A 14250-nucleotide genomic window follows, 5' to 3' on the forward strand; every position below is an offset into this window, starting at 1 on the left:
AATAACATTTGTTTCCATGTGTACATGTCATGTATCGGATATTACATGGATAGGTTAAGATATTACGGTAAAGATATACAGATGTACTTTATAGATCCAACTGGGAAATTCCTTAAAGTACCAGTACATCTATCTTTAACGTAAAGATTGCCTGGATAAATATTTACAAACAGCCAAGAATGTTTGGGAGGACAAATTTGGAGAATGATGAGTTTTTTTTTAATGTTTTATTTATTATAATTTTGACTACTTTTATCTGTAGTTGTCAGTTCCTAATTTATAAATCTGAAGGCACCAGAATGCCATGTGTGAGTGGGGTGACAAGGCAGATGCAGGTCCTGCAATGTGTACTGCTAAAAACTAAAAAACAAAAGACATGCTATGTACTCTAATGCCTACATACTACTGTGTGGCTTACTTGCCTCAATTTTGAATGATATAATATAAATGTTATGGCAATAATTTGAAAATCATTTTAGGCTACACTGCACAACGTGTAAATGCCTATCTGTAATGCCAATATCTCCACTTAACTGTGGATCCAATGCACTGGCAATCAGCAATTCAGTTCTCAACAGGTCTAACATATACACAACAGTTCACAGTAAAGAATCACACGCATAGCATTCTAAAATATTAATAGACCACATGTCTGCTTACGTAACACAGTTGTCCTAAACAACCCACACTGCAGCCATGTTCTGATTTACCACCTCTTCCTATTACTGGATGGGGTTTGCAAAAAATCCCATTTGTTTTATTGCTTATGTTCGTTGTCCTTTCGCCACAAATCTATTTACACAGTACACTTTTCATTTGATTACTTAAGTCTAAATTAATAACAATTTGAAATTGAAATTGCTTGAAACTGGTGCAGAATGTAATGCATATATTTGTGGTTTAAATTATCTTTGTTTTTATACCACAGAAGTAAAGGATCTGCACAAATAAGTAATGGAACGTGGGCGATTAAGAACTAGTGCCTGGCTGATATGGGTTTTCTGGGGCTGATGCTGATACTATGAAGTAAAAAGAAAATCTGATTGATATATCAGCCGATATCATTTGTGTGTACAGTACCAGTCAAAAGTTCGGATACACTTGCACAGGCAATGGCATTTCAATTCGTGTGTCCAAACTTATGACTGGTATTGTATATAGAATACAGTATACATAAATAGAATATATATATATATATATATATATATATATATATATACACACACATATATATACACACATACATATACACACACACACATTTTAAACGCACATTAAAAAAATGTTAATATTGGCAGCATAGACGTATGCAAGCAGGTTGGAACGGGTGGAGGAAAGTGTCAGGTGTGATGTGTGACAAAAGAGTGTCAGCAAGAATGAAAGGAAAGGTGGACAAGACAGTGGTGAGACCAGCAATGTTGTCTGGTTTAGAGACAGTGGCACTGAGAAAAAGCCAGGAGGCAGAGCTGGAGGTAGCAGAGCTGAAGATGTTGAGGTTCTCTCTGGGAGTGACAAGGATGGATAGGATCAGGAATGAGGACATCAGAGGGACAGCTCATGTTAGATGTTTTGGAGAAAAAGCCAGGGAAGCCAGATTGAGATGGTTTGGACATGTTCAGAGGAGGGACAGTGAATACATTGATAAAAGGATGCTGAGGTTAGAGCTGCCAGCAACGAGGACTAGAGGAAGACCAAAGAGGAGGTTCTTGTAGTGAAGGAGGACATGAGGATAGTTGGTGTGGGTGAGGAGGATACAGAGGATAGGGTTAAATGGAGGCAGATGATTCTCTGTGGCGACCCCTGAAGGGAGCAGCCAAAAGGAAAAGAACAAGAAGAAGATTCGCCGATACCGATATATCTGCCATAGGCTCATATCGGCCGATAAAATCGACAAAATGCTACATCAGTCAGGCACTATTAAAAACAGAGAGGTCCCAGATCCTGTTCTGGCAGGATCTGGCACAAATTAAGCCCTAGTTGCCCAAAGGGTCTTTCTTGCTGGTGGGTTTTCAGATGAAGATTAGGCAGCTCTACAGGTGTGTTTGTCTACAAAAACAAGCTCACAATTTATCAAATGAGTTCTCACCATTTCTTTTTTTCCTGTTCCTTCTTCTTGAAATTATCCAGTTTCTTCATGCCCTTGACGTTCTGTAACTTAAGTGTCTCCTCTGTCTCCCAAGTGTTGTGGATATGGGCCCAATTTTTCCACTTTATCAAATACTGTATCTCACCAGCCTCTTTGTTGGGGTTGAAGTTGCCACTGGGGTCCCCATCTGCTTCTACAGCATATACAGTGGTTGCACTTCCTGTTGCTGTTATTTGGGAGGGGGGAAAAGGAATAATTAATATATTTCTTTCCTGGGTGGTCAAAAAAAAAAAAAAAAATCCCCCAAAAAACCACATCAAATTTAAGCTGCTTTTGTCACACAGACATCCCTTTCAACACCTGACTACCCTAAAAACGGTCCAATTCTCTCACTTCCCTACAACTTTCAACATTTGGGAAGCTAAAATTCATATTCATACATATTCTATCCATCTTTGCATACTTGTTTAACTAAACAGATTCTGGGTCGGAGATTCTGATAAACCACTGTCTATAGCTCAAGTTAAATCAGAGTGGATGATATGATCAATCTCAGTACCATGTCCTTTACCTCTTTTCCTTCCTATTCTGCTGTCCATTACTCTCTCCACTGTTTCAAACTCGTCTTCTTCAGGCTGTGGGACATCCTCGCCAAGAACTTCCACAAGATCATCCGAGTCTGTCTTTAGCTCCTCGTCCTCCTTATAGCTGATGTTAACCGTTGCCTGTCGCCGTGGCCCTGCAGATGCCACCTTCTTGTCATTGTCCTCGTCCTCAGAGGATGAACATTTCTGGGATTTCTTCCTCTGAGTTTTGCTTTTCTTCCCATTCCGAAAATTCATCCTGAGACATGACAAAAGTAGAAAAGAAGAAATAATGGCTGCACAACAATAAATGCAAACCACACCTTAAAACACCCCAACTAAATGACTGAGGAGAGTGACCACAACAAAGGGAAACAGATGGGAGAATAATACAACTCATTATAGACAGGCAGGTGTTAAAGGGCGACTCTCTACTTACTTGGTTGGAGGTTTTCTGCTTTTGATTTTGTGGCTGGGCTCATAGTCTGATGCTGTTTCATCACTGTTGTCCCCTACTGATGAATCTGATTCAGAACCACTTCCTGATCCTGAGGAGCCTGAATTTCTTCTCCTTTTGGACCCACTTGAGTCAGATTCATCACTACTAGATGAATCCTACAAAAGATTATCATCACAGAGAACATTCATTAATAATCAATCAATTTATTGGGCACCTCCAATAACAGATATTACATTGATATACTAGTGACATCCACAGTGTTGATTAGTTGCCAGTTAAACTGTACAGAACATGTACAGAGAAGTTTGAAACAAACCTCATCCGAGCCACTATTTGAGGAGCTCTGTCTTTGCTGCTGCTGCTGCTGTTGTTTCCTGAGCATAGCAGATCTTTGCACTGCTAGGATACTTGGGTTCGACTTCCAGAACTGCAATCAAATGTGGGTTAGCCTTTTTTTTTTTCTTTTTTACAGGTTATTAAGCTTTCACACACAAGTTAGGCACTCAAAAAGTATATGTATATAGTATACATCAAAAGTATATGTCAAACTTGGACAATGTCTGAATTCATCACATCACCAGTTCAAAAAATATTTAACAAAACACTGAGATTTCTTGTTTTTCAGACATTGTTTGTACCACTTTATCCTATCAACATGAAGCAATGATCAATCAAGACGTGCTACACTCAGACTTATACATATCATTTATGAAGACAGCCTGCAATGTTAAATGCTGCAGGATACATACTGCATTAACTTTGCAATTTAACACTTAGTCAATTATTTTCTCCACCTGTCCACTTGGAGTAACAAATAAGAGTCTTTTTTTTTTTTCCCCCACATACTGTTACCTCAGCTCCATCAATGTTTGATTTAATTGGCGCTTCCACCTTCTCCTTAGATTTCTCTGTGTCAGAATCTGACTGGCTGCCAGAGTCTGATCCACTTCCTGAGTCACTGCTTTCTGATTGGCTGCTGCTGCTGCTGCTGCTGCTGCTGCTGCTGCTACTGGAGGAGCTGGAACTGGAGCCTGACCCAGACCCTGATCGTGAGCCCGATCCAGAACCGGATTCATCATCAGAATTACTGTTACAAGTTCAGAGAAAATTATAAAACATATTTTTTTAAATTAGTAATTGGTAAATAATAGATTATTTTAAAATATTTAAACCAGTGCCAATATAATACCTTGTACAATAATACCCTTTTCTGGGCTATTCTTTCCCAAGTACCAAGGTATTTTTCAAAAAAAAAAAAAAAAAAAAAAAAAGTTCAAAAAGTCCACCATCTATTAAACTGACTTTGTACAGAGGTGAACATGATGGCAAACATGTCAGAGATTTGCTGCATATATTTAGCTTAAATTACTTTGCAAATGACAGTAATGCTTTAAAACACAGCATCCTCATTTAATGAGCACCCTGACTACATTAATGATGAATAAAAATGTTTAATCTTCCACAGCTTTCAGCAGAATGGAATCCAGTGTCATCTGACACTACAATATAACCAATTATTTAGAGACAAGTGATAATGAATGGAAAAACCTGAATGCTTGACTCCTACAGTGAGGGGATCTGGTGGCTCTGTTATGCTGTGGGGCGGATTTTCCTGTATGGTTTGAGTCCACTTGTCCCTAAAGGGGTAGGGGTCACCAAAAATCTATACAAAGTAGTTCCGAAAACCATTATCCTACAATGAAACATTTATAACCTGATGGGAATGGTCGGCTTCAAGGATGACAGTGCCACCAGCAACACGGCAAGAGGGATCACTGAATAGCTGGAATAGCATGAAAATTATGTATATTGTGCAGGAATAACATTTGATCTTATTACACATGCACTCATATCTGTTACTGTCTAATTTTACTACTTATTACTTTTGCTACAAAACCACCCGAATTTCCCTTCAGGGATTATTGAAGTTTTTCTCATCTTATCTCCTACCCAGTGCAAACATGCCACAACACCAGAAATGAAAGTCACCACAACTCGAAGTTTTGGGTCTGTCACAATTTTCCATCAGCAGAGTTATCATGTACAGCGCTCTCAGAACTTTATATCGTATCATCTTTTGCACTGGACATTCACACCCTGCAGGCTCTTAAAAAGGCATGCATGGACTTCCACTGTGTTGTTGGAGTTATTGATGGATCGCACATCCAAATTATTGCACTGTCAGAAAATGAAGAGGTTTATGTAAATAGACAGTGTTACCACAACATCAAAATTCAAGTTGTTTTCATTGCAGACCATAAACAGCGGGGCCATTTTTTCCAGTTACTTTAAATAGATTAAATGTAGGAGTGGTCAGGGTAAAATATACAAAAATAGACCTATTTTTTCCAAGTAAAGCCTTATAATAATAATAATATGAATGCATGATTTTTTTTTTTGACAACCAGTCACAGTTTACACAAAGATGCATTATACCTAGCAATAGGGTCAGCCCCACCACCTCACTGAGATAAGAGTTTTTCTTGCTCTAAAATTATTCCTAAATCACTCTTAAGTTAAGACTCCTACCTAAAACTTTTTAAACTAAGTTAGGAGCTCTCTAAATTAGGACTGTGCAATTAATCGAATTTTGATTTGGGGTGTCAACAATCACAAAAACTATAATCGAGAAAAAAATGATTATTCTGTTTTTCAAGTTATTTTGGCCTGCATTCTTAATGACACGCATGCACTTTTCGTCCCTCCACAAGCCCCAACTCTCTCAGCCTATACTGTCGGCGAAACAAGTCGCGTATCTGGTGGCATTTAAAAATCAGTGTGAGTGAAGATGCCGGAAAGAGAGCAGCGACAGAAGTCTTTGGTCGAAAAAGGAGGTAGAAGCAATTCTGTTGTTTGGGAAGTTTGGATTCAAAGAAGCGGACATGCACCAAAAACATTATGTGCAAGATTTGCTATGCAGTGGTGTCAGCACCGCTATTTATACATTTGAATATATTTTGTATTCAATAAATGCAACATACTTCCCAAAGCCAATGATTAATCGTTTAAAATAATCGTGATTTCAATAATGACCAAAATAATCGTGATGATGATTTTTTCCATAATCCATGCGATTTTGAACCAATGTCTCAGCCACAGCTAATTCATCAGGAAGTAACTACTGCTGCCATTATAAGTTTCTAAAAGTCTACATTACTGCCTCAGTGCAATATATACTGCTGTGCAGTGTAAACAACTTGTGCACAACTGCAACACTGTAAACAGTGGCATAACATTAGACAGTAGTCTGTACATGTATAAATTACACATTTCAAATGTAAAATAATCTTCAAAGAAATTACTGACAAGTGCTCTAAAAGTGAGATATACAGTTACTGTTATGTTACTGTTACAGTTACTGTAAAAATTATCATTTAATGACCTGAAATGATACATTAATGAAAAGGCATAAAATTCAAGCAGCACCTACAACTCTGCTGTTTCATGAAGGATGATAAATTGACTTACCTTGATTCTCCACTGCTGTTGCTAACACTTTCATTCTCACTACGTCCAGCCATATCGAAGTCCAAAATAGAGACTTCCTCCTAACAACCCGTAGTAATATTTTCCACGTTGTTAACCTGTGAGAAAAGATACACAAGAACAACATTAGAAATACTGTCTGGTAAATACCAAGACTGTGCCTAAATAAAAACTACCTAACACTATGCTTTCCCTGCATTATGCAGCAAGAGGGCCTGATAAAGCTGTTTATTCAAAATATAACATTTAAAAATGTAAACGTTCATAAATAAGTTACACTGGAACTCAGTATAGCACCCCAAAATAAAAGTTCCCATGTAAAAGTTCAACCAGTGAACTGTCCAAGTCAAACTGTAAATACATATATAAATAAAAATAGAGGTTTTGTTATTTGAAAGGCTAAGGGAATGTATTGCACACAAAAACATCTTTTTTATGATTATCTCAAATGAAAACCACAACAGATGGACCTGACTGCGACATGCTATATAACTACATGTAAGTTAGCTGGATTTGCTCCCTCACTGCAGAGGCCTGATAGGCCTCTGCTGCAGCAGCAGCAGCGTGTTTTCACATTTACACAAAACTCCACGAGATTCCTAAATACCCGGTAACCCCAGTGACTTGGCCAGTGCTAACAAACGTCTCATAGAATGATAAAGTTTTCCTGTGGCTACATTTAGCTTGTAGCTAATAAGCTAATACCGGCTAATGAAGCCAACATTAGCTAGTGGCGGGGTACATTAGCAGTAATGTATGCTACACCGACAACGCGCCAGCCAGTATTATCTGTTATCTACAAATGCTACGGACAAAATCCCAACAATCAGGATTACCTTATCACCACCAACAGACGAGTGTATTCTAGCCACTTTATCGGTACAGAATATTCACTGTCCCCTATGCAACGTTATCCTTATAACCAACTGTTTACTAAGTTCACTTAGTAATATTCTAGTATTATGGTTTTTCTGATTTTCAAGACACAAACGATAAAATAAACACAGCGTTTTAGTTTTGCAACATAAGCTATGGCGTCCGCATGTGGGTCAAATGATACATGTCGCGATTTTTTAATTTATGTGAACATATGTTGAATAAACATGAACTTAGAGCCAAACGTTAACTAGCTTAAGCTTCCGAGGCAAGTAGCGTTAGCTAACATTATGAAGCACGAGGCTAGCACGGAAGCTAACAAAATGAAAAAAACTTTGCGCTATTACTTCTTAGCAGAAACACTGGAATATTCATTTTCTGAATATACACGTTGTACGGGGTTTAATAGTCAAATGTTTATAACTATGCAAATTCCTCTGCAGGTAGGGGGGCACAGTAGGTTGATACACTTTTACTATTCATTATAACACCCATAAACCAAATTAGCTAACCTAACTTCAGCCTCTTCCATCTTGTTTTCATTCGCCGTTCACTTCTCGCGGTTTTTTCTACATCAACATGCAACGTTAGCTTAGCTACTTTCTTGTTGAAGTAGGGGATAAGTAACTCCACTTTGTTACCTGGCGTGAGTTATGATTCCCGGGGAAATGCCAATGAAATGGCCGTCTAATTGCGGCCGTTTACTTCAGAGATCCTTTCTTCTTTTGCCGTTGTTAACTAGCGAGCTAGCAGCTGCTGAAAGCTAACGTTGACGCTACCTTACGCTAGCTAGCGATCTCCCAGTTTGGGAGAGCAGCCTCGAACGACTCAGTTTGATAGGACTGGTGCAATGTTGGTTTCCTTCTCTCTCGAAAAATTCAGTAAGCCCCCTTTCCTGCTTTAGTTTTAAGCCAAGTCTATTGTTCGTCGGTCAGCTGCGACTGTAGAAAAACAGCATTTCAGTCCAGAGTCTTCCGAGAGCCGGCCTCCGCCATGACGCCGTAGGGTTCACTTCACTAGGAAACCCCGAGCAGTGACGTAACAACCGTGCTCGTAACTTCACTGCAACAGCAGGTATTTGAACACAATAAACTTAATATTTTAGAACACACGATATCTACAAATTGATATGTTGACATAAACCCAGAAAAAGGGCTTTATTACGGATTAATATTCTCTGATTTAGACAAAAACTTTTTCCACGATGATGACTCAACCATAGGCGATGTAACTATATAAAATTACTTACAAACGTTTGTATTCATTGGCCCATTAAGGCTAAGTGACCCATCTTTTATATAATAAACAATAACATACAGTACATACATAACGTAACATACAATAAAATGTAGCCATAATAAACATACATACATAAGCAAAACAAACATTACACTGAAACTTAGCAAAAGGAATACCATTACATATTGAGTTTTACAAGGAAAACATATTTGTAAAAGAAGAAGAGTACTTTATTAATCCCCAATGGGAAATTCAATTGTTACAGCAGTTATTCTAATTTAATAGTATTTAAATTATATTAATTAATAGTAATTAATAAAGTAATTAATTTATTTTGGGGGGTTTGTGTGTGTGTGTGTGCGTGCATGCATGCACGTGTATGTGGTGTGTGTGTGTGTGTGTGTGTGTGTGTGTGTGTGTGTGTGCATTATTGTTTATATTGTGGAATTATAGAGTCTTATGGCTGTGGACACAAAAGACTTCCTGAAGCTCTCAGTCTTTGCTTTAGGAGGAATTAGTCTGTAGCTGAATGAACTTCCCATTCACCACAGTTCCTCATGAAGTGGGTGGGCAGAATTGTCCAGTATGGAGTTAATTTTGTCTTCCTGCTCCTCCTAAAGTCCACCACCAGTTCTCTGGTTTTCTTGATATTGAGATTTAGACAGTTGTTGTTACAAGCTTTTTATCAGGTGTCTGTATTCCTCATCGTTATCATTATTGATGCATCCAGTGACTGAAGAGTCATCAGAGAACTTCTGGAGGTGACAGGACAGAGTTGTAGTGGAAGTCTGAGGTGTCTGAGGAATGGTGCCAGTACAGTTCCTTGGGGTGCATTGGTGCTGCTCATCACCACATCAGATATGCAGCCATCTAAGCGAACTAACTGTGGCCTCCCAGTGAGGTAGTCTGTGATCCACTCCACCATATCTGCAGGAACTTCCATATCCTGCATCTTTGCACTTAGCAGGTGGGGCTGAATAGTGTTGAAAGCACTTGAAAAGTCAAAGAACATGACTCACAGTGTTGCCCTGCCTCTCCAGATGGGAGTATGATCTGTGCATTAAGAAGATGATGGCATCTTCCACTCTGATGTGTTCCTGATATGGAAACTGCAGGGGGTCCAGAAATTCAGACACTTGAGACCTCAGGTGTTGCAGGACGAGTCTCTCACTTTCATGACATGTGATGTTAGCGCTACTGGTCTGAAGTCACTAAGGGAACTGGGATGGCCTTCCACAGCAGTGTGTGGCTTCTTATAGCAAGTCATTATTTTCATCCCATTCTACACCTCTTTGATATTATTCTGTCTCAACTTGTGCTCTACGCTGTCTCTATACAGCTGCTTTGCCTCCCTCAGCTTCCTCTTGAGTTCTTTCTGCACAGCCCAGAGTTCCTCCTTGTCTCTTGCCATGAACGACCTCTTCTTCTTGTTGAGGAGACCTTTAATGTCCTTATTTATCCATGGCTTATTATTGGGGAAACAATGAACTTTTTTGGATGGAACAACATTGTCCACACAGAAGCGGATGTAATCTGTGATACAGTGAGAGATGTCTTCGATGTCCTCACCATGATCGTCCATGAAAAGGTCTAAATTTGTTTCCTCAGCATCCTTTGACCAAACTTTCACATACCTCTTGGTAGCAGACTGTTGTCTTACTACGGGCTTGTATGTTGGTACTAGATATATTAAGTTGTGGTCTGATCCACCAAGTGGGGGAAGGGCTGAAGAGCTGTATGCCTCCTTCACATTGGCATAAAGGAGATCAAGAATCTTAAGTTTCTTGTGTTGCACAGTCCACATACTGTTTGAAGTTGGTCAGAGTTCCCGAAATACTGACATGGTTAAAATCCCCATTAATTACTATAAGGCCACTGGGGTGTTTTGTCTGGAGACCAGCGACAACTGTGTGGATGATGTCACATGCACTCTGTGCTGCAGCTGATGGAGGAATGTAAACAGTCACAACAATGGCATGTGAAAACTCACGGGGCAGGTAGTACGGCTTAAGTCCAACCACCAACAGCTCAATGTCTGGAGTGCAGATACAGTCTTTCACTGTTACATGTCCAGGGTTTCACCATTTGGAGTTAACAAAAACTGTGAGACCACCTCCTCTTTTCTTGCCGATCTGTTTCCCTCTGTCCGCTCACACTAGTGAGAACCCAGGCAGTTCAAGCGAGCTGTCTGGTATATTTTCATTCAGCCAGGTCTCGGTGAAGCAAAGCTACACTCGCTATACTCTCGCTGGCTGCTGGCTAAAGAAGAAAGTTCATTCACTTTGTTGCAGAGTGACCCACATTCCTCATAATAATTGTTGAGAGAAATGGTTTAAATCTCTTACGTTTTTCTCGATGCTTCACTCCTGCTCTCCAGCCCCTCCTACGTCTCCTTCAGGTCTTGGGGGATTTTAGGTTTTATATCAAGAAGCAGACTTGTTCTCTTGAGAGCTAACAGTTGCTCCCTTGTATAGATGCTGTTGCTGCAGAAACGTATATTTTCTAATGCAGTTTCCATAATCTCCATATGTCTCTCCACAGGAATTAGAAGATCCCAACTCATCCACTTTCATCCATTATCAGAGAGAAAGCATAGATCTTGACTTGACTTGGATTAACAGATGATAATTCAGTAAAAATCATCAAAAACCAAACAAAAAACAAACAGGAGTGGCTGTAACTGGCTGCCACCTAACAGGTGCCATTCTAGAATGAAAAGACTTGGTGACCAGCATTGTGTAGAGGAAGTCTGATCAACTTCCCAATGTAACACAGGTTTATTATTATATTAAATTTATTATTATTATATTCAAATGTATTCATGATTATATAATTCTAATTTAATTGTCTGTAACCACAATTTATACATATTGTCCTGTATTATTTTAAATGCATTTCTCTGTATCTTTCCTGAAAATAACTGAAAATTGATAATAAAAAAGCAAATACATAATTGTCCTTGTATACTTGCCTGATCTGTGATGTTCACTGTGGTGTGTTGGCACATCCTTTCCTCCCTGTCTCACATGTAATTATGAAGAGTACCCTACTAGAGGCCCTTAGATTTATAGCCTGCTGGTGATGCTTTTTATGGATCTTATCTTCATAAAACTGAATCAGCATTAAGCTTATGTATATGTAGCGGGCAGCACGGTGGATGAGCGGGTAACACTGTTGCCTCACAGCAAGAAGGGAGCGGGTAACACTGTTGCCTCACAGCAAGAAGGGCCCGGATTTGCAACCAGTCAGGGGCCTTTCTGTGTGGAGTTTGCATGTTCTCCCTGTGCTTGTGTGGGTTTTCTCCAGGTACTCTGGTTTCCTCCCACAGTCCAAAAACATGCATGTCAGGTTGATTGGTGACTCTAAATTGCCTGTAGGAGTGAGTGTGAGTGTGTGAGGTTGTCTGTCTTTGGGTGTCTCTATGTGGCCCTGTGATGGACTGGGGACCTGTCCAGGGTGTATCCCTGCCTTTCACCCAAAGAGAGCTGGGATAGGCTCCAGCAGACCCCCATGACCCTAACTAAGAATAAGCAGGCATAGATAACAGATGGATGGATGGATAATATGTAGCTTATATCAGCACTCAAACACACCTCATTTAATGCAAACATACAGTGAATAATGTTAACATAAAGTCACCAAACTATGCATAATTTTATAAGCAACAAATATTTAGTTTTCATCGTTTTACTAAAGATCATGTGAACTTTATCTGCATTCTTTTTTATGCTTCCATGTTTTTATCTCGAAATTACATAGTTTTATCTCAGCTGTGACTGATTCACAGTTGAATGAACCGTAAAATATGCTTGATATTTAAAACTTGAACCGTGATGATGAAGGTAGACGATGAAAGAAGGGAAATTCGTTTTTTGATGTACCGTAAGTGTGTTTTTGAAGTAATGTATGGGCCAGTAGTGCTATCTGAAATTAAATAAATAAAATTTAAATCAAATCCTGCGAAGTAGCCTCCAGTGTTTTCTCTCTGTAAAAACCGACTGCTTTATGTAGCAGCATCACCATCTGCTGGTGATAGACTAACTTTATATTTTTATCACGTGATGAATCAGTCTAGGGGGCGATTTTAAATGATATTCTAATCAATATAATATTTACCTGTTTTGACCATTGTAAATTTATAATCGCTCACAACCACTTCAATATATAGTCATAAGAAGCATACGATATTTGGGAATAATTTAAATATCTCGCTGCTCAGGACTATTGACCAATAGGAATAGTCCAGGAATCCAGCCGCCTCAGAACGGAAGCGGAAATTTCTGCATCTATAAATATTTTAAAGCAGTGATAATATGATGCTACCGACATGCCTTGAGAATACCTTCAGTCCTATACACACTAAAGAATCAGGCTAATCTCCCATAAATGATGTTCCAGACGACCTTAGAGAATAACAATGGGGTGACACAGCGACTGCCCGTGATCAAGGGACGGCACTGTGGACGGTGAGTTTTAGACTGTCAATATCGACTAATTTCACATCTTTCTGGCATTTTAATTTCAATCATTTATCTATAAACACGAAACAACAGAGAGTGATGAAGACACAAGTTAACCGGGGGCTGGCTGTCCCAGGAGAGAAACGTATAGCCTACGCACGCAGTGCGGAGGAGACACAGACCAGAGAGCTGATCGTCATTACGACGATCCACCAGTCCGAGACAATAAACGTGTATTTTTAAAACAAATAAAATTGCATATTAATATGTTAATGTCAACCCAACAACAGAGCTGTTTTACAGATAAATGTGATTTTGTTGTTAGGCTAAAACATTTTTATTCCATGTGTCTCAATAAACATGGCTGTCACGATATAAAAACACATACAAAAGTTTATATTCATACCAGATAGTTCAACAGCAGCACAAACTGCAGCTTCCAAAAAGGCCATACACATGCATCAGTTCCACTCTAAAACAGTTCACTAATTAAGGGAGAGAGCAGGTATAGACTAAATACACTGCCAAGTCAGTTTAGAGGTGGACAGAATTTAGTTTTTGCTGCACAATTAATTCTTAATTGATTTAATGAAAAATGTACTATAATATGTCAGTCACATTCTGGAGTCACATCTGCAGCAATACAAGATGTTTCCACTCCTTATTTGAAGGATTTTTGTATGGTCTGAGGATGTGAAAGTATGAAGAAAACAAGCACATTTTTGAGAAAACACAAGACAACAGAGAAGTTTTTTTGTTCTTCATTGCACATTGGCATTTCATTTCATTTTTTCACCCTTTGCTTTTTCTATAACTCATGCTGAACATGAATATTCCTGGTGTGTCAACATTTAAAATGTAAAAGCTGATTATGAGAGCTTTGAAAACATTGTTACTTAAAACACATTTAGCAGTTTGGACCACTATTGCAGAAGCTAATGGAGATCCAGACAAATACACATTACATTTATGGTTTTGCACATGCCTGATACAGCACAAATATAGCATAGTAACTGTCTAATACTGTCGGTGGAGTGTAATAAAATATGCACAGTGAAA

At 38.9% G+C, this 14250-nt stretch overlaps 1 protein-coding gene and 1 long non-coding RNA gene across 3 annotated transcripts in view; one reads left to right on the forward strand and one right to left on the reverse strand.

Moving 5' to 3' along the window:
* The window catches only part of chd1 (chromodomain helicase DNA binding protein 1), a 32240-nt gene extending 23717 nt beyond the window's left edge, over positions 1–8523 (reverse strand). The window contains exons 1-7 of one of the 2 annotated variants that reach the window (XM_026297072.2): positions 8134–8523; positions 6599–6714; positions 3983–4217; positions 3447–3557; positions 3110–3285; positions 2658–2929; positions 2087–2312 (exon numbers count right to left, since the gene is read on the reverse strand). In XM_026297072.2, coding sequence (XP_026152857.1) covers positions 2087–2312; positions 2658–2929; positions 3110–3285; positions 3447–3557; positions 3983–4217; positions 6599–6651 — 1073 coding nt within the window. In that variant the 5' untranslated portion in view covers positions 6652–6714; positions 8134–8523. Of the gene's footprint in view, positions 1–2086; positions 2313–2657; positions 2930–3109; positions 3286–3446; positions 3558–3982; positions 4218–6598; positions 6715–7452; positions 7556–8133 lie in introns of those variants that run through there. The other variant, XM_026297073.1, reaches the window with a different exon arrangement.
* Positions 8524–12952: 4429 nt separating this feature from the next.
* Positions 12953–14250, forward strand: LOC113124156 (uncharacterized). Its single transcript, XR_003295004.2, has 2 exons — positions 12953–13197; positions 13285–14250. It is a non-coding gene; the product is annotated as an uncharacterized LOC113124156 (long non-coding RNA).

This window comes from Mastacembelus armatus, chromosome 12 (assembly GCF_900324485.2).
Source record: "Mastacembelus armatus chromosome 12, fMasArm1.2, whole genome shotgun sequence".
NCBI lineage: Eukaryota > Metazoa > Chordata > Actinopteri > Synbranchiformes > Mastacembelidae > Mastacembelus > Mastacembelus armatus.